Source organism: Haliaeetus leucocephalus, unplaced genomic scaffold (assembly GCF_000737465.1).
Source record: "Haliaeetus leucocephalus isolate CR32 unplaced genomic scaffold, Haliaeetus_leucocephalus-4.0 Scaffold849, whole genome shotgun sequence".
In the NCBI taxonomy this organism is placed as follows: domain Eukaryota; kingdom Metazoa; phylum Chordata; class Aves; order Accipitriformes; family Accipitridae; genus Haliaeetus; species Haliaeetus leucocephalus.
The window spans coordinates 1378098-1405954 of NW_010973285.1; the positions used below are offsets into that span (position 1 = coordinate 1378098).

At 44.9% G+C, this 27857-nt stretch overlaps 1 protein-coding gene across 1 annotated transcript; it reads right to left on the reverse strand.

The window, feature by feature from the left end:
* Positions 1-27857, reverse strand: KANK1 (KN motif and ankyrin repeat domains 1). The gene is made up of 10 exons (XM_010582776.1): positions 25208-27857; positions 15104-15322; positions 14163-14271; positions 12742-12954; positions 10644-10731; positions 7679-7898; positions 4834-4976; positions 4090-4290; positions 1476-1574; positions 1-825 (listed from the first exon to the last, which is right to left on the reverse strand). The coding sequence occupies exons 1-10, from the start codon at positions 27429-27431 to the stop codon at positions 763-765; spliced, it is 3579 nt and encodes a 1192-aa protein (XP_010581078.1). The 5' UTR covers positions 27432-27857; the 3' UTR covers positions 1-762.

Here is a 27857-nt window from a genome sequence, read left to right on the forward strand (position 1 = left end):
TGGTACCTCTAATTTTACTCTCCAATAAACATGTATGGAGCTTATAGACTGACACAGTTAATAAAAATATGGTAACAGGACATGTAATTCTTCATGTAGTTTTTAATTATTAAGGAATATAAAATGTTGAAAATACTGTGTGAGTTAATTTTATAGATACTAGTATCTTTCATATAAAAAGTTATACATTATCCCCAATTAGCAACAACTTATTTAGTGAACTTCAGACCTGACAAGAGGGTCTATCCCCAATACCTACCCACTCACCCACCAGCTCAAGATCCACGGAGCTGACTATATAAGCAACTGCAACTTCTGAATTTCAAAGTAATTAAAAACATCAAAATCATGTTGGAATGAAATTTATGAAAAGGTTACTGTGATAAAGTCTAGGCACAGTAAATATGTTTTAGAATGATTAAAACCAAGCCACCAGGACACCCCTGCATGGATAGCTTTAGAAGTCTTAGGCTGCACATAACATAAGAAAGGATAATAGCAAAGAAAAACAGGATTTATGCCAGTGTATGGAAAGACGAGTAGGTGAGCAAAAGAACAGTTCTGGCTAAAGTTCTCAGCTGAGCACTACTTAACTATATGCTTGCTTCAAGTTTACAGTTTTCTATCTCTAGCACTAGATCTCTGCTTTCACTTTGCTGGTGAGTTCAGGCACAAGACAATTACATTCAGTATCTGTCTCAGTAAAACAGTAACATTTAGCAGCTTAAAGATGGCATAGAGATTTTTACAGATATTCATGCACTACTCAAACGTGGCTCTGTGGGTAGGACCAGGAGATGTTCTTCTGCTAAGCCTAGGAGTGCCCTAGAAAAGAGGGAGGAACAATTAATCAAAGTCAAATTATTCCAGCCAGCTGAGTGAGAACACAGCACTCACAAGCACTCTGTTCAACCCCTTGCCTTTAAGTACACAGATTAATCTTTTTTTTTTTTTTCCTTCATTTTAGGAAGAACAGTGCTAGCTATCATACAGCCTACTAACTGAGAGTGCATGTTGTTTAGACAGTGAAAGGCTTAGCAGCAATTTATCAGGAGAGTGAGCTGGGGCTCGGAGAGCAGGTAGGTAGTTGCCAGAACACCTAGGACAGCTGTAACTCCAGAAACAGCTGTATTTTGGTGACCAGGTCAATAATTAGCATTATGATGATGCAACAGCACCTCTGCACAATAGCTACAGTCAGTGAGCTGCTAGTGAGCTATCTGTACCCCCAGATAAGAGGGAGGAGAAGGAGGAGGTATCCTGCAGTCAGGGTTCAGCCTTCTGCAGTCAACCTGATTTAAAAACGTGTATTACACTTACCAGCATAAAAACTATCCTGTGAATAAACTCAGAATTTCATGTGTTGTACTGCTGTACAGCTGCTGGGGAGTTAATTTTTTTTTTTTTTTTTATGTTTTACTATTATGCTCAGAGGCAGCAAGTTAAAACAAACTGTAAGGAGGTTGTGTACTAACCGGTGACTGGGTTTTGGAAAAGTTGACATGGGCATAAAGGAGAACCGCTATGTCCTTATGTCCAGCTTCCAGGGCTATTGAAAGTGCCGTGCTGCCATCCTGAGAGAATAAAGGAAGAAACAAGAGAATTAGTGCTTGTCTGCATTAACAGATCTCTTAAAAGCCCCATCAGCCCACAGAGAAGGGAAGATATGGAGGTACTACTGCTCAGACAGACAGTTGCATTAATTTAGAGTCTTGTTTAATTTCTTTTATTATAATTAAGTGACAATAAGCCTTGCACTGCTGTTTTATGAGGCAGTCCAATTGTCAGAGGCCTCATAATTTCTCTCAACAAGGAGCCTCTATTATTGCTGAGGAAGAATGAGCACGCCATTATCACAATAATGTTACATGTAGTGCTGTGTAAGACCAGTGATTTCAGAAGATTGGGCTGCCTGAGAGAAACTACAATGTCAGTGAGGAGTCAGAAAAAAGATAAGGGAGGGATAAATGCTAATCAAGTTATCATGATAATTGCTGTGTTACAATGATAATTGTTGTGTTATAGCTCCCATTAACACTAAGAGCAGTTGCATTCATAATTCCAAATGCTCCTTGATGGAAGTCTAACTACAAACAAACAGACTTTCCTGGTCAAATACTGTCACCTCAGTTTCTCAGAAGATATTATTGCTTTCAGAAACCATAGTTGCTGAGGCTGCTAGAAGCAAAGAGTGCTTTTGCTGAAAGGGTAATTTATTGACATGCTCTTTTCCCTTCAGTCCATGTTTGGTCCAGGAAGAAGTAGATATCAGACAACCTGTCAAGTGAACCTCTGAGCTGTCAGAGGGGCACACCTGTACGAAGCACATTCCCAACTCTGCGTTCCTTGTTTCCTTCCTTTCCTGAAATTGGTGCACCACATAGCTACAACCCCCTGCTCTCTGATGGTGTTTAAATTACAAGGCAGGCAGCTACAACCTCAGCACAAATCTCAAGAGTGGCTTGCTGGTTCACTGCCTGGCTTTTGGCTCTTGTGCACAGAAGTTTCCACAATAATGCCAGTATCTGAAATGTCCTCTCACAAGGATTGCCTGTTATGTTGGCCCTCTGAATGGAGCACGTTTTCCAGCCACTGCCATAGCACTGGTATTAGAGAGGTCGGCACCAGTTTAAGGAAACTTTCCAGCATGGGGCACGAGGGACAGCATCCAAGTGGAAAGTCATCATATAAGACTACAGGGAGCAATTACACATAAATCTAACTGTCCTGAGCAGACAGAGAGCTGGAAGAGCTGTCCACTACAGTGCAATATAATGCACTAAAATGCACAACAAATACTCCACAGTCAACACCAGGAAAAGACAAGTTCTTTAAGAGAGATGTTGAATCACTGTCAGAGTGGCACACATCAGTAGGATGAAGCCCAGCTTACTACTGATCATGCTGACTGGGAAAGCATCACTGTCACATTCAGTATAGCTAGGGGAATGCTAAAAATCTCATAATCTCACAGCAGGGACAAACCTGTTATAAAATGAATAAGCAGCAGAGAAGCTGTGCTTGGAAAACAGTATCAAACTGCCTACAGGAATAGTTAAGTGTCATGTCCCCACGAAGAGTTTCATTATTGACTTGGTGATTAATAGTGGTAAAAGCATCCAGGCTGCAGTAACCTAGACTGCCCCCAAAAGTGTTTGTTACACTGAGGCCTTCTTCCATTTTCCCCTCAGGCCAGCTGTTACACACCGCTGGCACCATCAGTCAACTGAGCCAGCTCCTGCAGCAGAGGAGTGAATGAACAGAAATGATGTCTCCAGCTCTCTGCAACAGCTTCAAAAAATAACCCCCCACCGCCCTCCCAACTCCCAAACCCAGGCTCAACTTCCGTGCTCAGTGGGTGAAAGCAATAGGAAGAACGGAAATGCACCCAAGAAGCGGTGGTGTTAACGAGAACACAGTACTGGCAAGAAACCAGCTAAGGCATTAAGCTGGTTTCAAGCTTAAGAAGTCTACAGATCAAATTGTCTGCTGACAGCGTAGGCTGCAATGATCCCTGCAAACAAGAAATACACAGGTGTCTCACTTGGCACTGAAGTCAAAGCCTGCATCTGTTTATTGTCAGGACAAATGTAGCTTCATGACTGAGACCAAACCTGTAGTCTCAAAAGTCATGGTATAGATACTGTGTGAAAATCCTGTGAAGAGAACTGTACGGTTGATGTTTGCCACGGACACAGAAAAGCGACGCTCAAGGCCATTAAGTCACCAGACAAGGTCCTAACTGAAAACTGGAAGACTCCTGGGAAAGGGGGAAAGAATGTGAGAAGGAAGATGTTTTACCATGAGCTAGCAAATGTTTTTTCTGTTCTGGCCACTGCATACCTACAGCTAACCATAAAAATTGCTACTGGGTAGGTCTGTTAGAAAAGTAAAGATACTCGCCAAATAATCACAGCACTTGCTACCACTAAGCAGAGGATTCATGCATTTGGTACTTTGGCACTGTGAGTCAGAGATTCATGCAAACAGATTTCAGCAGCTCTCCACTGCATCAAAAAAACTGAATTAGGAAAACATTCCAGAGCGGAGAAGCTATCTGATGAAGCATTGTATGGAAAGGCAACTCACATTGTCCTCCAGGGTGCCATTACACCCAGACTGAGCCAGCAGAAGTTTGACAATCTCTACATGTCCGTGTTCACTAGCACACATCAGAGCTGTAGAGCCCTCGTCATCCTGGATATTGACATCTGCACCACAGGCCAGTAAAGCTTTAACCATGTCTATCCGCCCATGACTCACAGCTAGCATCAGTGCAGTCTGACCAGCCTGCATGGAAAGAAGAGGAAAACCCAAGTAACTACACAGACAATCAGTGACAAAGCATGCGCACTTATTTTCTTGGCACTGTGCTGCTTCTGGGAGAAAAAAAGGAGATTGTTATTTTATACAGCACTCTCAAGGCTCTGCTTGCCATTATTTAAATACCTTTTATGCATAACACATCCCACATTCACATAGCTATTTATTAAATTAATGGAAGATATCGGATCTATTTCCAGACACCTGGAGTTCCTGGGAAGGAGCTAAATGGTGCAGAATTTGCAAACACCTCCCAAAATTCAGTAATGGTTCCTTCATATCATATTCAATCTTCATTTTTAGAAGAGATCCAGACCTCAGGCTCAACTGTTCTTCCACAGCTCCGTTTTGCATACAGCAATCAAAAACATACACACAAACATCAAGGACTGCAGAGGGTGGAAGTGAAGAAGTGCAAAAGCTGAACCAGTGGAGCAGGGATGGGAGTGTGGAAGGAAAGATAAAAAGACACGAGAGTGAGAACGGTGTCTCATGAACCGTTTGACTGACCTGGCTGGCTTTAGCATTCACGTCCCCACAGCTGAACAGTTCCTCCACTATCCTCATGTCCTTCTCCACTTCCACAGCTGCAAGTGCAGCAAGCATGATGGGGGTATAGCCAGCCTTGTTCTGATGATTTACGTTACAGACATCTGCAAAGGGATGAGATAATTTCTTTGGAAAGCAGGAACCCAAAAAGCAGCAATTGTGCTAATGAACTGAATAAACTGTTAGTAGAGCAGCCTATAAAAAGAAAAGGCAGCAACTGCTCTCATAATGGAAGCAATTCAAGGGGAAGTGGAGAAGAAAAAAATAAACAGGGGTGCTCTTGAGTCCAAGAAAGAAAAGGATCCTCTTCTACTATACATGCAACACAAGAGAGAGCACAAAGACATTTTATATGTCATCATTTAGGGCTTTCTTTGTGCATTTTTTTTTCTTTTGTAAAAACAAGTGTGTGAAATTTGACATGACCATCAGGGGCATGGGTCTGAACCCCAGGAATACCATCAGGAGAGTCTTTAAGCTCCTCTCCTGCAGGGATCCACACTGCAAAACAAAAATGGCCCAGCAACATGATCAGTGGGAAAGCTGCTTCTCCTCAGCACAAACATTTTCCTGTAATTGGTGTTATTTTAAAGACCTGCAAGTGTACTTGGATGTGTTTTGGAGCTGCAGAAAAAAATTTTCAATTAAAGACTGTTTCGAGCTCTACAGAGTATTTGATTGTGAACAAAAGTACTCTGGGAACAAATACAGTCAAGTCCTCTGACTAGTGCCAGCAACTGACAAGAGTTCTTCTTTTTGTTCACATCTAACCTCCAGTCTGTCTCTGTTCCTAAAATTCTGCAGAAATCCAGGAGGGCTTATTAGTTTACAGGCAGCAGCGCTTTTAGTGTGCTCATTGTATTGGAAAGCAAGGACTCAGACTTACATAACAGTATCTCTAGACTTGGGGTTAAATTGCACGACAGATATCTTTAACAAGCAAAACTTTCAGGAAATTCTTCAGATTCATTGCCAAAGGCTTTTTTTTTTTTTTTTTTAAGTGAAAAGAACATTGCAGAAGCAATACAAGTGCAGATGTAAGAAAATGCACATTTTTTCATGTTTGGTAACATCACCTGTGCTGCCTTATAACCAGCTGCCCAACCTTACTTTCAGGAGTCACTTCTGGGAGGCCACTGAAGTCACAGAACATGACACTCTGCTACATGCATTACTTCACAGGTAATGAATAATAATTGGAAGTGATACTCTCCTACCCTGACTAGACTACTTCAGCAGAGGTGTGTCTTCTGAGGTCACATTTCAGCTCCTTTTCTATATGGCTAATGAGCGGGGAGCTGTCTTCCTCTTTGTCCTCTTGGTAACACTGCATGGTGATACAGGTCTCATCTGTTCTTCCCACCAAACACAGACACAGAGTTCTTGGACCAAGAATCTGCCTGTGATATAGCCACACTTCAGAGTTGACTACAGTGACCATTTAGACACAGTCCAGAGGAAGACTGTCAAAACCTGAAGGAATTTGCCTGTTCACAAATATTTTCCAAGTGCTGGCATGTGCAATGTGCTCCCGCACACCTGGCACTCGTCACGGTGTTGGATTTTACAGCCAAAACCTGCTGTGTCCATAGCAATACAGCAGCTGCTGTAAACTACAGGAGACCTGACTTCCAGCAACAGATGAGCGTGCTCATGCTACCCTGAGATACCCAGGGAAGCGGAGGGGCAGCTTCCTCCCACCGTGGTGCTGCAGAGCCAGCCTGCTGCATTTCACTGTGCTCCTGACATTCCCTGCATTCCCCTGCTGTGACTCACTCTTCCCAACAGGCTGCCTTCAAACAGGACCAGAGATTTCAAAGCGCTTGCTCTCCTGCCGAGGAAGTGTCTGCATGTGTGACAGATGTGCTGCGTTATCAAAACTGAGATTTGTATCATTAATGTCCTTGTTTATCTGATGCTACCCTTCTGGATTTATAAATATTGCTAGACTTACACTCTAGCCATGTTGTTGGCCTAATTAAGCTTCACAACCAACTGTGACAGGTTTTATAACCAGCTTAGAGAAAGAAACTTCAGTCAGGGAGCAAAACTAGGCTTAAACAAATCACATTCTGCCTGGGATCAGCTCCAACGTGTGTCACCTTCTGCTGGCTGCCTTCTGGCTTAGCACATACAGGGAGCAGATGCTCTGGAGTCTCCTCTCTGCCACTACCCTCTCTGCATGTGTGTTGCAAGGGGATCAAGAGAAGGAAGCAACAACAAAAGCAACTAAATGAAGCATCATCACATGGCTCATGGATCAGGAAAATGCTCCTATATGGCAGAATGCCACATTGCTCCAGTTTCTCAGAAGAGCAGCATAGATGTATCAAGGTGGTGGCCAGAAAAAGCTTCTGTACTGCTGTAGTAAGACAAAGCTGGACTAGTTTGGGTGTTCAACATGGATGTTTATACCTCAATGCATCTTCCTCCAGCAGCACCCGACCTTTGGCTGAGCAGCAGCTGTGCTGCTTCCAGAGAAAACTGGTGGAGGCTGGTGCTGCTGAACTTGGACTACAGTCCAAGAGTCAGGGATCTACCTATCCATCCCAAACACTGGTCAACTCTGTATATAGTTTACTTGAGTGTATTTTTAACTTCGTCAGGAAGTTACAAATCACGTCCACAGCTAGCACTAGAACGAAGGATTCTAGGCCACCCAAGTGAGCCACGATGTAACTGTTAACAGTTGAAACAGCAGCTGGAGGGAGCCCAAAATCGACCTCTGGCTCATGAAGAATTTCACCTATGAGGATTGCAAAAACAAAAAATAATTAAAAAAAATTATGCAAACAAGTCAACCTACTTGCATCCAGAAGAAGCTTTACAATTTCAAAGTTAGAATGTGAGACGCTGTAATGCAGAGCCGTGTTTCCATTTCCATCTGCCATATTGATGATATGTCTGAGGACAGCAGGAGAAATCTCTTCAAAAGCAGTTATGTAGTCTCCAACCATTTCAGGGACAGCTGACTTCTGACTTGAGACACGAAACCACTCATGCTGGATGGTATTTAAACAAAACCTCTGCCAAAACCAAGACAGAAAAATTTACATATGGGCAATCTATTTAAAGGATTTTCCATCCCACAAGTCAGTGATGCAGGAGGTCAAGCCTTTTTTAGTCAAATGTGGGAAGAAAGTATTCAGCTCACAAACAAGATGTACGGACTGAAATTTCCCCTCTGACTAGACACCTCTTTAAAACACCAATTGTCCACCTCCTCTCCGATTGCATACCTCCTCTCATTTCAAGTAATTTTCAGGTATGGTTCACTTCTGAGGGTACAGAATTTTAGGATGAGATTACTCCCAGAATTAATGGGTATCAAAGAGTGGTGAACAGAAAAAAAGACTTGGAGTAACCACTTCCATCAAATACTTAATGACGTTTATAAATCACTGATGAACCAAGGCTAAGAGCAGTGGGAACGCACACTTCTTGGGGACTTAAAACAACAGCATGCTAAGACAACTAGGCCCAATCCCAAGGCATGAATTAGCAAACGCACAAAGTATAGGAGTACTGGCTGGACAGCAGTTCTGCAGAAGAGCTGAACATTATAGAAGATGACAAGCTGAACCTGAGTCAGCAACATCACACTGTAATGAAAAAGGCAAATACTGTTTTGGGGTGAATAAACAGATTTATAGCTTGCATGGCATATGATGCAGTCCCTTCTCTCCACCTAGCACTGTGAAGGCAACAGCTAGACTACCTTGTCTGGTCTGATCACTGAATGACATGAAAGATTCGGTCAAAACAGTTTCAAAGGTGAGCTGCGAGCATTAGTAGCCAAGGAAATCTGACCTATAGGACAGACAGGAAGGACTGGAGATGCTCTGCTGAAAGCACAGCTAGAGAAAGGAACCCTGTAACATTTTCACAGTGCAAAAGGCTGCTGCAGTGAGAAAAGAATGAACCTGTTCTTCACCTGCAGGACAGATGCCTGTAGGAGTAAGGGATTTTAGCTACAATGAGAAGATGCAGGCCCGACATTCAGGATGCACTTTCCCATTGGTTCCCATAGGGACTGAGAGTGGAGGGGTAGGAGCCTCTCAGGCCAGGTAATTATCTGTTGGGAACAATGTAGGTGGAACAGATCTAGCTGTGAGCCAAGAAGGTTCCTGCAGTCACCGCCAGCTCTGACTCTCTGAGACAATTTCTGTAACCTGGAAGGATGACCATGTCCTTCTTCTCATAAACCCCCACCTGCAAGGTGCCCAATAAGTTCAAGGACAGTTTTGCATAGAAGACATTCAGCATGCTTCTCTAGCCTCTAGGGAAAACACAGAGGACCTGTACTAATAGCTCTAGTGGGGGTCCGTGTCTGGTAAAGAGAGAATATTCTACACACATCAGTACTACATATGTATCTGTACTACATATACATACATACCAAATATTCTACATCAGTACTACTATAATAAAAACTTACAAGGTCCAACCATTTGCATTAAGAGACCACATGTATTGTGAACATATAGAGCTGAAACACAAAACTGGTCACAAAGTGACATAATATAAATATTTTTTTTTTATTTTAGGCACTACTGAGTGCAAAGTACCACTAAGAAATTATTTTTACCGTCACAGTATCACACGCTTTATGAAGTAGATGGTACACTTTTTTTATTCAAGTAATCCATCACATCCCAAAAGGAGCAGTCTGCAGCTCTTCCTCATGTAAACAGCAGCTACAAGAGCTGACTATGTTGGAAGAGGTTGGGACAATTTATACAGATCCCTAGCTGTACTGAAGTTTACCCTTTTTGGACAAGACTTCTTTATCAGCAGACAGACAGAGAACAAGAGCTGATTGGTCTGCGGTTTCCAGCTACAAAGCACCACTTGTGCTGGCAAACACTTTAAGCACAAGAAAGAAACACGTAAATTCAAATTACACTTCTAAGGCAGAGATTATCACCTGGTTATGCCATTTTTGGCACTGTCAACTCCAACTGGGCCTGAAGCATTTGTTGTTTGAATGACTAAACTAATCCTGAAGGACTGACCCAGGACTGAAATCTACCTGCCACACCTGTATTAAACAACTTTTCAGAACGTTCCTGGACTGTGAATGTCAGAACTGGACACAGACAATATTATTGTCTGTGTCTTAAAGACAACATTATTGTCTTTAAGAAGCTGCAGATGGTCTACGGTAGAGGAGACTGGCACTGGACTGTTGCCTTTTACATCACTGCACAACTGTAACAAATGTAAAATTCAGTTTTGTATCACTTTGCTTTCAGATTGCCCTCACAAAGTAGCATAGGCAATTCCTAGATGAGGCATATAGGCAATTCCTATATGAAACAAATACAACCTTATTTCTTGAGACTGAGTATTATACTAACAATGAATCCTCCACCTGCAGTTTCAGAACAGACTCCGAGCATTTGTCATGGGAAGAAACAAGCTCCTCACCTCATGCAGTCTCTTAATATGAGGCCTGAGAGCTGGCCACAGCAGTGCTAAAGCGACACTTAGAAAAATAACACGGAAATGCATGGATGTGTTGAAACTGCACTTTCATGTTACTATTTTTATGTGTGTGCCTTGGGATGACAAAACCCCAGGACACAAAGCACAAGTACATTCCCTGGACAAAAGTCTCCTGACAGAAAAAGCACTTTGTGACTCTTCCAGGAAAGACGAAATCCTCTTCTGCCTAGCCACTGTGGTGCTGGTCCGGCAAAACCAGAAATTATCCCTCCCTGAAGTTTTTCTGTTGCAGCTCGGAGAGAATTTTGCCCTGCACTGCTTACCACATCTTTGTTGGTCAATGCCTTGGGGTCATCAATGTTGTTTCTCAGCAGGTGACAGGCAGAAAGCATCTTTTCACTTAGTTCGTATCTGAGGGAGACAGCAGAATAGATGGCATGTTTCAATTTTTCTCTTTGATGTTTCAGTGTAGGAACATTTACCTTTTTGAAAGTCGTGTGGGAATGAGCGTTTCCAGGCAAGCTATCAGCTGCTGCAATTCAGAAGCCGCTCTGGCAGCTCTTCTCCGCAGGGACTCCCTCCACAGCAAACAGAGATGTATGCGGGAGAAGCAGCGGGAACAGAGAGCAGGTGACACATCACTTCTGTGCTTTAGACTTGGCAACCCTTCTCGTGGAAATTCTGCCCTACCGCTGTATGACTGCAGAGCATGTATTACATACTCTATGCTTTGATTACTTGCTTAACAAGAGGAAATGCCGATAGTTTTGACGGAAACAGAATTAACCAGCGGGAAAGGGCACAGGCGGTGCCTTCCTGCCAGCTCCCATTCACTGGAACCAGCCTTTCTTATCCCATCCACTCTGGAAATTTACTGTCTTTCTCTGGTCCCCCTTCATGTTTTCACTTCTGCCCCCTTTCCATCACAAATTTCAAAACTCAGGGAACAGCTGAAAATAAGAAGGCTCATGCCCATGCCACATGGCACACCAGGCTGTGGCCAACCATCTCTGCCTACAACCTGCCACAGAAGATAATGGCCGTTTTCCAGGAAAATTCTCCCAAAAAGCAGAGAGGCTAACCACACTCATGTGTGTCAGGCAGGCATTTTAGCCTGCCAGGGTTACGAGCCAGCTGCTGGTGCTTCCAGAGCAATGAAATGCTCTACCATCGCATGGACCACGCTTGGTCCCACGTGGCCATGCGCCCTGCCTCTTCCCCTCAAAGGGCATTGCCAGGGCAGCCAGCTTGCAAACAACATGCTCCTCAAGTACACGTGGCTATCTAAGCTGTCCTGCTGCTCCTCTTCACAATCACCCCTTGCGAGGGTAAATATAAATTGGAGAGGTCCTTTGAGAAATTGCCCATCTTTTTATGCCACTTGTAAAATAACAGGCCATCTTACAGTACTGTATAAATAAAGCTCAGGGCACTTCAAAAACTCACAGCTCCAAGGCTTCTGAATAGCTGTTTAATTATGAATTTCTGCAGCTCTTTTATTTAGCAGTTGATACTTACAGATACGTTTGGTGCTAGGCTCTACCTCCATGAAACACGGCATATTAATTTTGTCTTACCTCTTTTACTGTTACTTACATAATTTTCCAATCTAGCACACTTGTAAACATCTGGCAAACCCAGTATCTATAAAATATCCCTTCACTGTCTATGTTTATACTTCCTTCTATCCATTCACTAATCAAGAATCAGTAAAATCTCACCACACTGCTGCCTTCCATGTGCCAACCCCCCCCCCCCACAAACCTTGCCTGTCAAATGCTACCTTACACAGCTCATTACCAGATATTTGAAAAGTTAACTTAGACATGAAATGCTGAACGAGTGCATGATGGTGGCTTTGAAGTATATTGTAGTATACGATCTCATATGAAGTATATGATCTCAGGGTTGGACAGCCTCCTCACCGCTGTACCTCATCATCTCACCGAGCAGTACCCGCCATGGCTGAGATGCTGTGGAAGGTGCAAGTGCACGATGCGCTCCCAGCAGGCTGCTGACTGGTGTGCATGGTTCAAGACTCATTTGCTTGCTTACTTACTGTTTTACAGACCAGGTTGTTAACAAGGCACTGCCTGCTCCTAAATGAGTGCCGTTTGTAACCTGGGAGAGTCTCTGCCTGGGGGAAGCCACCTGGGTCTTGCTATAAATGGACCATTTAAGGTTGCTGGGGTCAGCTGCTGGAAAGAACACCCTCTGACACCTTCTCCCCGCTCACATGTGGTTGTTTTGTGATGAAATCGCCCCTGATTACCCCCTCGAGGAGGAGGGAAGCAGGCAGCAGTCGAGCAGCTGTGGGCCTAGCGCTTTTTCCACCAGCACGGGCATGGCCCGTGGCTTGCCCCACGCAACGAGGCAGCAGTAATCCCCTCGGAGGCATTTGGGAGAGGGCGAGCAGCCTACCTCTCTCTGATTTCCACCTCCTCAGCCTCGCACTCTGGAGGGGTGCTGTCCCTCTCTGCCCCCATGGCGCAGACCTCCGGAGCAGCACGGGGTGCTGGGCAGCCCTCCTCTGTGTGCCGGCCGTGGGGGTACTCGTGGCCCTCGCACTCCTCCTCCGAATCTGAGGAGGAGCTCTCCTCGGAGCTGGAGTCATCGCTGGATGTTGTCTCGTACCTGGGGGGGAGAACAGGCAGGGGCAGGGGTGCTTGCTCAGTGCCATTCAGCAGCGGTCAGTGCTTGCGCCGGTGCAAGTTGAAAAATGTCTTGCAAAGGCTTAGTCCTCCTGTTTTCTACTCAGAAACCTTTTCTACTCACCGCACTCAGTGTCACTGACAACGGACACTGTAATTATTACGGGCACAGTGTGTAATGGAAGAACAACCCTTTTTAAACAGAAGTCTTAATACTCTTGTCAGACCTTGCCTTAGCCACAAAATGAAATTCGTTCAGAGTAAATTGTGTTGTTGCCTCACTAGGCAGACATAAGCAGGGAAGCTAACTAAGCTATCGAAAGAAAACAGCCATGATTTTAACATTTTTTCCTCTGACAGTCGAAAACATTTTGGTATTTTAGGTGAAATGTAAGTGATTTGGACAATTTTAATGCTGATTCTAACGAACTGTCTTATTCCACCAACCTCAGCAGCTGATGAATTAATGTACTAAGCCTATTCTTCTACTGTACAACAGTGATTTATGAGTGGTAACATTCCCCCACTGTAAGTAATAACACTTTTAGTCAATATCGATGAAATGAAGTAATTGCCATATTTAGGCTATATACTGCACAAGGCATTTGTACTAAAGAAAAACTAATCTGAGGAAAGGGCTAGAAAAGCTATATAAAAACAATTTGGTGAAACCGTTTTAAAGTTGTTTGCAACATTCTGCAAGGGTAAGTAATATTTTAAAAGATTATTTTCCATACTGTTTTCTGTATTTGTGTAGAAAAGTTTGTTATTTATCTAGGGCAAAGCCAGGAAAGTTAACTCTTAGGCAATGCCATCTCTTGCTGTATGGTTCAACAGCACAATGCTGTGTTTGTCAGCTGCCAAAGACATATTAAAGCTTTCCTTACTAAAATATTGCCCGAGAAACATTTCCATGGCTTTTGAGTTTGTTGCATTTTCCCGTGTTAAATTTGCCAGCAATCTAATCTGCAGGTACTTGAGACTGATGCCATGTGTGACTTGCAAGCACAAAAGGTTCACAGAGGATTAAGATAAGCTCAGCTGTTTCATTCTTCCCTCCAACCCTTAAACTCAGCAGATGCACCTCAGCCTGAAGGACAGGCCAAAGCTATGCATACACTCCTGGGTTCCTCCTTTCCTTCCCACTGTGAAAGTGCCACAATGACAGATTTTTGGAGACAGGTCTCTTACCCGCCATTAATGCCGACAAACTGCAGGTTCTTCTTGGTGTTGCTCATATCCTTCTTCCCATCCCTTTTCTTCATGATAGATTTTAGTGTGTTTTCACTATTAGTACATACTGTTGAAAAGGGAGACAAAGCACACCTATCAGTACAAATCTATAGCTGGCTTCGACTGCAGCAGCTTTAGACAATTTTTCAAAACAAACAAACACAACAGCTTTCTGTTTAATTTACCAACTGAAGCTGGGCTTTCTCATCTTTTATACAGACAGTCATGGTGTGGGATGCACATTGGAAATATAGAAGAACACTTCCAAAAACAAGTTTGGAAGCAGAAAACTTGTTTACCCTAACTTTCCCATCTTCCAACATGCTGCTAATCTTCATGGTGCTTTAGAAATCATTAAGAAAAGACATGTGGCTGGTTTTTTTTCTTCGCTATTTGTGAAAGACTTCTAACATTGAAATGGGTTACTCTGCTCTGTTAAGAAGATCTTAATTCTTGGTGTCAGATGACAGCAGCTCATTGCCAGAACTAAGGCATTAGTACAGACAGCACACTTAACAATAAGCTATTCAACGGGGTGGGGAAGTCCAATCAAGGCTGGTCTTTTAGATTTTAGTATTCACTGAAACAACTTTTAAACCAACCTCTAAGCATAAGACAGGTAAAACATTCATACAAACTTAAGTTAAAAAAAAAAATTCTTTAACCCTTTCTCTCTCAGTAAATTTTTCTTACGAAGTCACTAAAGAGCATTTCACTGATGCACTACCATCTGCCACTTAAAAATTAACTACTATCTGCAGACACAGGGTCTCACACCATGACTTTCCCACATCTTTTCCCACTTCTGCAATTTTGAGAACCCTGAAAACCTCCTTTAACTGTATTTCATATTCAAACTCCATCAGCACGATGAAAGCTGAATGTGAGCCAGTTATTACCATAGAGGCCAGAGGCAAGCTGGTCATCTGTCAGGTTAATTGGAGTGAGAGTTTTGTCCTGAGAAGAAAAGGACTTCCTTCCCCGAACAGCTTCCACAAGGGGAGTCTTCCTCTCCTCCTGAGCAGGCACAACGTCCTGCTCCAATTTCAGCGTTCGCAAATTTGAAGTTAAGTGGGTGTTTGCAAGTTGGCCGTGAGGGATGTACTCCAAAGTAGCACCTGCCAGAGAAGACAGTAGGCATCACAGAGGAGTCAGATGAAGACATTTCCATCAACACTGTGATCAACAGGTGGAAAAAACCAAACTGGAAAAAAAAAAAAAGCACAACACTTGTGCTTTACAATACTCTTTTCTGAGGATCCAATAGGAAAAGGGTGTGATCGCTTTCGGAAAACACAAAAAAATAGCTGTAAGTTTTTCTTTCCATGAAAACATACAATACAAGGAAAAGCTATAAAGATATTGGCTTTAAAACAGATGGAAGGAATGGTCCTTCCTTTTCCTTCTCTTTCGGTTTGTGCAGTCACTGCAGCTCCTGCTACCCTGGCCCAGGGCAGACTCACTGAGCTGCGCCTCGCTGAGCTGCGCCTCGCTGACATGCCTGAGGAGCGCATTTATGGGCTCTGCAGGTTCCTTCTGCAAGAGCAGTGCCCTTTTTATCTTACTTTTTTTTAGAAATGGCATTTTCCATGAAAGCATAACTTTTCAGGAAACTTTCCTTTTTGCCAGCATTCCACTAATGGTGAAAGTTATATACTCTACTGAGACAACTGCAATAAACTCCCACCCACCGCATTTCTTTCTTTCTTTTTTTTTTTTTTGATAGGATTGTATTGAGCTAGTAGTTGTATTTAAACCAAATTCCAAGTGTTGGGGTTATACATTATTTTTTGGCTGATTGCTGGCATCCACTCATTTTTTCCCTTTGTGTGTTTAAAAGGCAGCACTAATTATGCACAGACTTTTACAGATTCCCCTGGAGTTCCTCCAGCTGTGCTGTTACAACTGCTCTACAAAGCTGTACAAATGCTTTTGTTTGTGGAACACGCTGGGTTTTTACACACACATATTTTTCCTTAAGTGATCTTGCTAGCACTTCTCGGAAAAAAAATATGATGTTTAACTTACTTTAAACACTATCACTTCTTCCTTTCAAAGCTTGCTTTAAACACTTGTGCCTCCACAGATTTTTCCTTGTTATTTATCACGAATTAAGCCACAGTCTCCTCATTCAAACAGATGAGTGGCACTGCACAGGATGCTAACATATTGTAGTAGTGTAAATTCCAAATATTCACTTTTAGAAATACAGCCAACATCTCTACTGCTCTTGCTAGTCTGCCCTTCCCCCTTCTTGCTTCACCTCAATGCTTTTTTTTTTCCTGTAACAGGACATAACGAAGCTGATTTTTCCAAACACTGTCACTTCCCAGCAGTTCCTCTTCTTTGCTCCTGTTCTCACCCAAGTCTCCGAGTTCCCAGCCAAGTCTCACCCCACGTGCATTTCCAAGGCACCTTCTCCAGCCATGAGACCGGTTGCACGCTTCCACCATTGCTTATAGCTTCTCCAAGCTACAGGGGGAAGCCGCCTGCCAGGAAAAGCACACGGCATGGTATCGACGGACATGTCACTACGGGTAGAGCCAAAAAGCTTCTGCCCTCTCAGGGAAGTGGGAGGTGAAGGCAGCAGCCACCTCAGTGCCTGCCGTGCAGGAGCAGCCCCTCCAGAGACGTGCCTGAAACGGGCACGAAACGGGCGCCCATGAAAATCAAGAAGGCAGTCCTGCCCTCGCTCCCCCACCTCGCCTTGCTTCACAGCGGTGACCGACTTCGGTCGGGTCTCTTCCCGACAGCGAGCGCCGTCCCTCATCTGCCAGCCGAGGAGAAGAGGGCTGCCAAGGCGACGGAGCGCCAAGCCAAAAACAATGATTTTTGAACTCCCTTAGCCGAAAAACAAGGAAACCGCCTCCCTCCTCCGCTCGGTTGGAGTGGTGACAGCTACAATTAAAGAGCGCTGAACAGAGTAACCGCTTCCAACTGCAGCTGGTGGTGGCTGCCGCGGCTGCTTTTACCAGGTCACCCCTTCTGCTCCAGCCTGGCCACCGAGGACACGGGGAGGGAGCGGAGGAAACCTGCTCTGAAGCAGCAGATACGGAAGGGCTCCGAAGCTCCCCAGGTTTACTGTAAGCTGAGGTCTCTCCGTCCCCTGCCAGGCGTCACAGTCCTTCTCCAAAGGCAGCTGGGACAACTGCCCCGTGTCCTGGGGACACGGGTGGGCTTACGCGTGCCAGAGCTGAGGGCAGGCGGCAGGGCTCTGGGAAGGCAGAGCGGGGGTCCTGCCTGACACGAACCGACGGCACCTTGGTGCACCCTGCCGTCCCCCCTCAGCAACGTCCAGCCCCCAAAAGCCAGAGCCTGAACTTCCTCAGGTGTCCGTCTCCCTTCTGCCCTGGGACAAGGCCGGGGAGGGAGCTGCAGCAGGGTCGGACAGAGAAAGGAGGAGGATAGTAGCAGACTCTTCTCCCCTGCCTCACAGCCTCTCTCCTGGCTAAACTTGCCTCCCGTGCAACTTGATCTCAGTAAGTTCCCCCTCCTGGTTCATCCCTCGGTGGCCGAGAAGCACCACACAGAGTTTAGGATCTGAGGCATGCTGTCCATGCCCTCAAATGAAGGAGGAAGGGCGTCCTGCTCATGGAGGCTTGAGGACAAGCACACAACAAATAAGCGTGCGTTAGACGAACCGGCCAGTACACCTACTCTCCCCACACAGCTGTTAGATACCTACACCTACTGCGTCTACGGTAGCCAAGGTTCAGGGAAAGACAGCTTTGGGGCCAGCACAGCATTAATGCCGCAAGCTGTCAATTAGCATCTAACATCAGCTCTCAGGCCTTCCCCTTCACAAGACAGCCAACGTAAAGATGGCTGGAGAGCAGCAACGCAGTGCAAACCACTCGGAAAAATGGATGAAGGAAGCAGGTGTGCTACCCAAGACTACAGTCGATGATTTAGCAAATTAATCAGCCACTGCCCAAACCAGAAAGCTGAACGAGCCAAGCTCCCTCTTCCTCCAACACGGCTGCAGGGTCCCTGTCAGGGTCGGAGGCGACAGGGACCGCATTTCAAGTGTGGAAATGAAACCCTGGCTGAACATCACCACCAGTCCACACGGACCTTAAAATAGACTCTTCATCTCACTTCAGGCGGATCTCAAGTATGCCTGCACACAATCCTTCTCAGTCACGCCGGGTCGCGGTGCCCAACACTGACAGTAAATCAGCCAACAGGTTCAACACTGAGCCAGCCACTGCCTCCGGGCAGAGCCGCTCGGGCAGACTCGCCCCGATGGGTTTTGTTAGTTTACTGGTGTGGGCAAATAATGCAAACCTGGCCTAAGTTTCCAAGTATTGATAGAGCATAGCTAACCACAGCATGGAGCTGCCAGGAATTTCTAAATGTATTTTGCAATATAGTAGGGGATCTTGGAAAAGTTCACGAGTACGTTAGAAGCCAAAGAATAGAAAGACAAAACGAAAAACTTAAGGATTTACAAACAGTTGAAGTCTGTTATGCAGAAAGATACTCTCATCAATTTCAGAGGGAAACAAGTGACTGAAGCCTCTTCAGTGGTTTAGCCCCAATAATTTGAGGGAATGAGGGCACGTCTTTTTAATTTTTAGAGAGAACCTCCTCTCCTAAATCACTTCTTTTGAAAATCTCACCAATTTAAACCAGGGTAACAGCAAAACTACTATGCATCAGCAGCAGACTACCCCTGTCATTTCTGGCACCTATAAAATCCGTTTATTGTTATTAAGATGCTATTTCCCTTCCTAACTGCAGAGCTCCCCTCCCAGTTACGAGAGCATGAATAGTCATGTAGCAAGCTGGTTCAGGGAACTCACTGGGTGAGTTTTAAACAGTATTTTTTTCCCCTGAATTTGTGCTGAAGTTGTGATACCAGAAGTCTGGCCTTTACCTGCTTTTGAAAAATTCTGTTTAGTCTGACGGAAGCAAACCTAAGTAGTACTATAAAAACAATTTAGCTTGACAATACTGGAAATCAAGAGAAGTGCAAACGAGGCCAGGGGAATTAAATACCATCAGGATGAGAACCCAGCTCTCTGGCTGGAACATCACAGGCTTCTAGCTAAAAAAAGGGCACAAGCTTGCTGCCTATGTGGTAGCTGCACAGAGATTTTATTTTTAACCTGTTGATCAGTACGAGCATTTATTTGCACAATATGTTTATAACAGCCAATGATACGACTTATACACTCCCTATTAAAGACAGTGCATAAATGTTGTCTGGAGCATATACAGCAAGGAAATACTTCGCCTTCACACTGCATGATTTCTTCACAGTAGCAATAAGCTCCCTGTGAAATTAGTGTAACTGAAGAACACAAAGTCTTCTCCAGTGGTTTTAAATCTTATTAAGTTGCTTTATACTTAAAGAGTTATTTTTTTTATATAAATAATTTATAATCCACTCTCCCTTTGGTCTATGCATCAGAACAACTGAAGAAAAAAACCTCATTCTACTAAGGTAAATAAAAAAGCAGTAATGATCAAACATGTTAAACGTAACATGTTTAAACATTTACAATGATTGATATTAACCCATCCACCTGATAAATGTGTTACCTTCAGAAGACTAAGCGTAGTTTCATTTTAAAAGGTACTTCTGAGCCATTCCAGGTTAAAAGTCACTTAAAATTTCAGGACAAAAAAATTGCCACACATGAACTTTTTATAGGATAAACCCACAGAAGCCAGATTCACTTGGGGCCCAGGAGTAGGTAAATGTTGCAACTACCATTGGCTCCGGGGAAAATGCTCCTCCTAACAGCATGGCTCCTTTAACAGGATTGCAAGAACAATCTAAATTTCATTTTCACTCTCACTTTAACCATCTTCTTTGTGTTGAGAAGCTGCTTTCCAACCCCAAACTAGCTTGTGAAGCCAGCTTGTTGAAACTGGAAGTCAAAACCAATTCCTTGAATTGAACAAGACTGAACACAAAAAATTACACATCTGTGAAGCAGCTAATAATCTTATTTATGAAATGCTTTCTTTTCCAAGACAACTGCATGTGAAGCTCGGTGAAAGCCATCCTAATTGCCCTGATGAGTGGTAGACCAAAGCATCTCATGACACTGGGCACAGCAGGAAGGTCATCTCAGAACTTTTTCTTCTTTCTCATTTATGAGGAGTTCATCTTCTTAGCTGCTGCTTTATTGTTGCTGAAATACAACAACACTTCCTTGGAAAAATGGGAATCTCCTGCCACTAAATATTCATAAAATGTGGCTGTTACCATGGGAGTTGAACTTCGAACAAATCTCAGTGCCTGACATCACATCCCGGTGCCACAGTGCAGGGAGGGAACTGGAGTTTTACCACAGTCACTCGAAGAGTCAAGCTAGCAGGCTGGAGCTTGTCACTCTCTAAGCAGCAATATATTTGAAAGACAAAAACTTATTTATATCATGGCAAATTATACTCTTTATTAACTGAAGCAGAAATGAGGAGATAGAGCAGCTTTCAGATTCAAACACTCCATGTAGCACTGCCGCAGAATGAAAACAGAGAATACTCTAATGATAACAATGATAATAGTAGTAAGCTTGTGCTAACGCATGACCAGGGAAGGTATGTCAAACTTCTTTAAAGACGTTTATGGAATTTCACTTGAATAATGTCTTTATAGGACAATTACTGGCCAGGTCTCTGCTTCTCTTCTGATATAATTGGATGGGTAATTAAAACAGGAAAAAACCCCACTTAACGCCTCAGCTCCTAAGGTAGAGGTCACTACCATTTTCGAACAACAGAGGCATTTAAGCTTTCTATGTTGTCACAACTAGCAGGTCAATAGATACCACCTGCCATACGAAAAATGCAGAGGTGGCACTGTATTCTTTGAGATGCCGGCCAGACACATGTGAATAAACAGTAGTCATCTGGCACACAGATGGGACCATCTGCATGAGCGTTTTGCATCATGCACTACCTTCCAGGGAATATGAAAAATACTTCACGTATGTCAGTCACCCTCTCTCCGGCAGAGAGATGGATGGATCACCTTTGTTACACAAACAAGCAGATCTGTACAGAAACTTAAGATGGTGATTAAGGCACACATCTGTGGCAGAGCTGAAGCAGAGGGCTTCATTTCACTTGCCTAGACATAGACAACCAGGGAGAGCTGTAGCAGCCCACAGCTTTGCAGAGTCCACCAACATGCCTGCACCTCGAACAGCATCGGCTCCTGAACCTCAGGCAAGCCTCAAGTCTTCAACTGCACCAGTGTGGTCCATGCTTCCAGGACAGAGGCTACTAAGCCATCAAGCTACACACTCTTTGAAGGAAAAGGCTACAAACTTTGTCAAAAAGAAGAGCTGTAAAGAGAAAACAGCTTTTTCCAATTCCTTGCTGGTTTTGCATTACAAATGATGACACAGAGAGACAGCCATGGCCACAATACCTCATTAGTCCTACCCACCAGCTTTGGACAACCAGGGGCTTCTCGCACCACCATCATTCCTTCTGCCCTTCCATCGTCCCTCAGCCTGCCTCCCCAGCTCTGGGTGAAAGCTAGAGTTGAAAACTTTGAAAGATCCTTCCACCAGATGGCACATCACGTTTTCCTAACCCCCAAGACTTTCCTCCACCACTTGCTTCCCCCTTCCTTTCACTCCCTCAAGTCTTAAATCAAGAGGTTGCCTCCTTCCTCGCCATGATTAATATAATGCTTCCACTGGGGTGCTCTGTCAGGATTGCTCAAAAAAGTGACTGTAAAACTGGTAGTCCAAAGATCACTGAGGCAGAATAACCATGCATTTTCAGGTCAAATATGCTCAGGTAATTTTTCAGGGCAACAGCAGAGCAGTTGTTTTTAAACACCACCACCCTTGCGAATGTCTTGCCTGAGAAAGACATCCATCTACAAGACTTGTGAAACGTCTGTCTTATTAAAACCCCTACAAGCGACATTAGGCCCCTGGCTGATATTTTGGAAAACACGTCACAGGCGCACTCAGATCTGACTTGCTGAAACTTCTCAGAAATTCTGTGACAATAAACAAAGAACCTGAAAGCGCTGTCTGGTCTAAGAATAAGGATCAGCTGGCGTCTAGGTTTGTCATCCACATCCATATGATCCAGCTGGACACACAGACAGGGTGCCAATGCTGGCTAACAGGACTTCGGGGAGTGGAAATCGGCTTGTCTGGCCAGCGGGTCTGATTTCCCTGACGTCACTAGGGCTTCTGAGAGATAGTGCATATGTAAATAGGAGTTGCTTAGTTACGGAAGTGAAGGTGTTTATTTTGCAACAAGCAATATATTAATTGCTAATGATGTGGTTCAGAGATCATCTCAGAGGTCCGCTTGGCTTGCGCCTAAGGATGCCAGCTGCAGCGCCAGCCCACGTCCCGCTGGGCAGGCTCCAGCAATCACGCCGGTGGCTCCAGCGCCCGACACACGCTGCGCCAGGGGCTGCGAGACGGCAGACACCCCTGCAGCACAGCCCCGTCTCCCAGCACTAGCAGGGACAGCTATCCGTAAAGCTGAGAATTTGACTGATGTGCTGCCACCTCAGGAATCGGAAGCAGTACGGACCACTAACCCTTTAACAAGGCAAACTGGTACCCAAATCACACACCTCAAAGCCAGCGCAGGTGCTCTTGCCCTAAAAGGACCTAGCCTCTAAGAGGCGCTTCCTAAGGATGCTCTTTGAATAAAATATTAAAGATGACACTACTGCTGCTAATCTGAAGCCAGACACTTCTGCATCTATTTTCAGCTTGTTTTTCTAAGAAATTGAGGCTTGCGAGGTCATGCTTCTTTCAGTAACTTAAACCCGATCGCTCATTCTAACCAAACCAGACTAAAGACTCAGTGCTCTGAAAGATTTTTGTATTTATACAAGCTTTAGAGATGCCAGGCCTCATGAAAGGGGTGCTGGTTGAGTTCACACACGACACCTGAAAAGCTACATCCGAGAGACCTAAATGTCAGGAAAAACTTACTAAGAGCTCACAAGCTATCATGAGATACTGATGCATGGGGAAAAAAAAAAAAAGCTTTCTTAGTTCCAGGGCTTACCGAATTATTTAAGTTAGTGCTTCATTCAGCAAAAATCCTTCTACAGAAAAAAGTAACTAACACATGAGCTGTAAAACCACAGGAACAGGCAGCAGGACCAGCAGATTAATGTAGTAAAGACAATATTTTCAAAATTAATAGAAAGAAAAAGGGAAACATTTCAGGCTTATGGCCTCCTTCCCACTCCAATTCTCCATGGGTCTGAACTGTTATAGCCCAGAGCTTGATTTATGCATGCAGTCTTGGCACGTAGTTCTCACCAAAGACTAAAAATAAAGTGATTTTACACTCAGCATCCACAGCTAAAGATAATGGCATTACAACTTAAAGTAAAATTATTCCTGAATAATTTTATCAAGAATGTGAAATCTGAATCTGAGTAAGAACATCTTTAGTAAAATATGATCCATTGCTCCACCTGTGTCTAAATACTTTCAAGTCTCTAGACTACACATTTGATACTGTGTAGTAAAAGCAGGGAAAGGAATTGAGGATTTACAGCTAGTAAAAATTCTGGTTCACTGTTTTTAAGGACACTTCTGGTGTCTACTAGATACTCTTATTATTATAGTATCATAACTTGTAAGAAGCCCAAAATATAAAGTGCACACCAGAAAGATAGTAATATTGCATATATAGTATCATATTGCATGTATGCAGACAGGATATCATACATTTTCTTTACCGCTACATAAATGTTGCTTATTGCTTTACTACTGGAAGCTAAAATTTTTACTTCTGCTCATTTAATGGATGGTTCCATTTAGCACATGAACATTGAAAAGAATCAGATTTACCAAGCTGCCTTTTAACCAAAATAGGTAAATTTTAAGACAGTAAATAAGCGGCAAGAGCTTTATATAGCAGTGCATTAGCCAATAATGCTATGTTGACATTAAATGGTATTTACTCAGGATTTTTCTTCCAATTCAGCACCCACTTTACAGATGAATTTGCACAAGTTTTTCCCATTTCCTTAACCTCTCGTTTCAGTCACTGTATGGCAGGACCAAGAAGACGGTATCAAACAGTCACTGCTAGGCATTACATATCGGTTTCCAGTAAGCCAACATTTAAATTTAATAGTAATGTGGTTGGATTCACCAATAAGGTATTAGAAAAAAAAGTCTAAGTTTTAAAATAGACTACCAGACATCAAAAAATAATAACAAAAAAGTAAGCAACTTTACCCCAGGGAATAAAGAAATCCCTCAAATTAATTGTATAGATTTTAAAGTTAATAAATAAAATGCAAGGACTATTTAAATCTCAATTCTTGCCTTTCCTGAGTGTCACCAAAACCTCCAGCAGTAATTACAGCTTATGCCTTTCAAACATGAGGTTGTAATTAGGGATTAGGACAAACAGTTACTGGAACAGAGAAGATGCAAGATGTGGTTTCTGTGAAGCGTTCTGGAGTTGCCTACTAAAAAGCAATCAGCCCTGCTGATTCCCCTGGGGGAAAGCACCCCACAGCTCTCTGGCTGAGAGGCACAGGGAACAAAGGCAATGGAAGAAACACTACAAAACCCAGGGAAACGTCGGTGGAAACAAGTCAGTTCGATACACACGCTGAATGTGACTTTCACCTCTATCAAATCTGACACCGTAGTTTTTAAAAACTGCATGCCAAGTTTAAAGGAAGGACAAAATTCCAAACCCACAGGCATTAATCTCGAATAGTATTAAAGCTATAAAACAGTGCCAACACCTTGTACGGCAGTATACCTCTCTTGCATGGTCAGAGCCATCGTCGTCAGGCCCTTCAGAGTCTGCTGGACTGGGAGAGAGAAAACCACCTCTGGTTCTTCAGTTAGAAGCAGTGGGCTGGAGAGAACACCCAATGGGCACGTCTAGCAACAACATTACGTTCTGCGTTTCATCGGGGAGGATTACACACTTGCGTCCAGACTAAGCAAGAGCCTAGCCGGGGACTGACCTGTGGCTCTGGCAAGGAGCGGACCGAACGTGCACCTGGATGCTGGGCTTACCTGACGTGGTGCTTCTCTCCATGCACTGCTTCTGAAGGTCCAGGCTCCGCAGCTCCTCTGTGCTGGCGTATTTCATGACGGAGTTGATGGAGGTGAGGGTGCTTATGAGCTGTGAATTGAGAGATCCAATCTGGGAGTGGGGCTCCCCAAAGGCTTCTGCCAATTCACTGTAATTTTCAGCAAGCAGCATCTGCTGTTCCTGCAGCAGCTTCTGCACGCGCTCAATGTAGTGATCCAAGCCCGTCCTCAGCTCAGGTGGAGGCAGAGGGCTTTCCAACAGACCACTCACCGGCTCGCACACAGACTCTCCACCAACACCGATGCTCCTGGTACCAGCTGGCACAACTAGCAATGGAGGGGGTCCACAGGCAATGCTCCTCATTTTAAGACCAACCAGGTAGTTCTCATGAACGTTTATCTGCCCAACACCACAGTCTTTGGTTTTTACTGCAGAGGGCTTTTCAAAGCCAGGGTGGCTGGAGAGCAAGGTGCCCACTCCAACCGAACGCGTTTTAGCAGATGCGTGTATGTCCTTCACCCGGCCATCTCCCACTGCCACGCTCCGCGTCTCCACACTCTCCGTGTTGGTCTGTTTATCGCAGCTGCTCAGAGCGGTGTTTGTCCCGCAGTCCGCCAGGGAGGCCATCTCTGTGCCGGTGCACTGGCTCACCATCTCCAAAGCGGTGCTGGTTTGCCGGCTAGCCGTAGAGGGCACGGCCATCACTGTCGCCTCTGCCCTAGGCACAGCCTCTGTGGCCGTTTCACGGGACACACACTCCTTGGGGGTGCAAACCATCACATCCACCGAGCAATCCCCGCAGCCCACAGACCTCACCGCTCCGACCGCCCGCGCCGTCTGGCGGGGGCTCGGCACGCCTGCTGGCTCCTCCGTGTTGATGCCCGTCTCACAGACGCTTGTCTCTGCGCCCACCGCCTTATTGCGCAGCTCAACGGACCTCCCTGTGCCCTGGTCTCGCACCTCTGCCCTCTCCCTCACCAGCCACTGGCTCATCAACAGCTCGGGGCCCGCAGCCACGCTCCGCACGGCAGGTCTGCAGGAGGTGCCGATGCTGCTTGTCTGCAGGTGGTTTCCCACTGACGAATCGGCAATGTCCACGTGGTCTCCCACCATTTGGTCTCTCATTTGTATGACGGCCTCCACCATCCTGCTGATGACACGGGGCTGAGCCATCACAGCTTTATCCAGTTTTTTCCTAGACCCAGCTGCCTGCAGCTCCTGTTTTAATTTGGTCATTTCCCTGTCATGGGTCGTTTCCTTTAACTGAACCTCTAGTCTGTAAATCTTCTCCTTAAGGGCTTCAATGGTCTGCTGCTGAAGCTCTATCTCTTTCTCGACCTCTGTAGACAAGCCAAGCATGGCTTCCGTCACCCCGACCCCAGACTCTCTCATTTCTTTCTCTGTCCCCACAGCTACTTCTTTGTGTTGCCTCACCGATCTGTTGTATATAACCACATCGTTCATGTTCTCATCAGCACCTACAGCAACAGATCGGGCTTCTTTTGTCAGGCTTTCTCTGTTCACCCGAAGGTTTGCTGGACTTTCATAGTTGCTATCCTGGATTTTTTTCTCCAGGGCTTGCATCTCAGCAGTCAGCTGCCTGAACTCCTCTATCCTCTGAGAGCTCTGCTCCACGCTCTCCACCTCTTCCTCACAATCTATGTACAGTTCTCCACCTCTTCTCACCTGAGACATGTGTTCCCACTGCTCTGCATTTCCCGCACTGTAGGATCGCTTTCTGAAACCGTATGTGTCATTTTGAGTCGCTTTCCTCTGGTTTTTGAGTTCGGCCATCATGTGCCTCTTCTCTTCCTGCAAGACTGAAATTTTGACCTGCAGCACAGGAATGGTCTTGACTTGCTCCTCAAGCTCCTTGAGACGCTTGAGGGCAACTGCCATTTGCTCCCTGATGTGCTGCAGATGCACTGGGCTCACGTTGGTGACCGGCGTGGATATACCCGAGCTCATGGGGCTGTGACGGATGGAGCTGCCCAAGGAGGAGCTGAAGCAGGCGCCATAGTCCCCGTTCCCCTGATACCCGTTCTGTAGCTGCTGAGACATGTGACTGTACCCACTGGATCCCACAAAAGAGGGGAGGGAGCTCGTGGAGCCCATGCCTCCAAAGCTGGAAAGCCGGGGCCTGCGGACATCTCCAGGTGTGACCTGCATCATCCTCTCCTGCTCGAGTCGCCTCCGCGTTTCCATGAGGGTTTTTGTTACATGGAGGTTGTGCCGAGGAGGCTGGGGGGAGGGAGGAGGAAGCTGCTTACCCTCAGGGACGGTTAAATAAGAAGGAGATGCTTCAAAGGTAACTGAGGGTCTCACAGCAATGGATGAGGTCACTTGACTCCTCGCTGCCAAACAAGACTGCTTGTTCTCATCACTGTTCGACGAAGAGAGAGACTCCGTGGAGGTCCAGCCGCCGCACTGGCCACCAGAGTTCTTGGTACCCGCCGAGGCTGGTACGGCTTTCCTCTTCTTTCGGATGTTTAGTTTCTTAATGGTATTGCCCTTTTGTATATCATCCACGTACTTCAGAAAATCCAAGTCCAGCTGGTAGCCGTAAGGTGTTTCCACAAAATAGGGGTCTTTCCGTTCTTTTTCATCTTCTCCATTTATAGTAACTTCTTC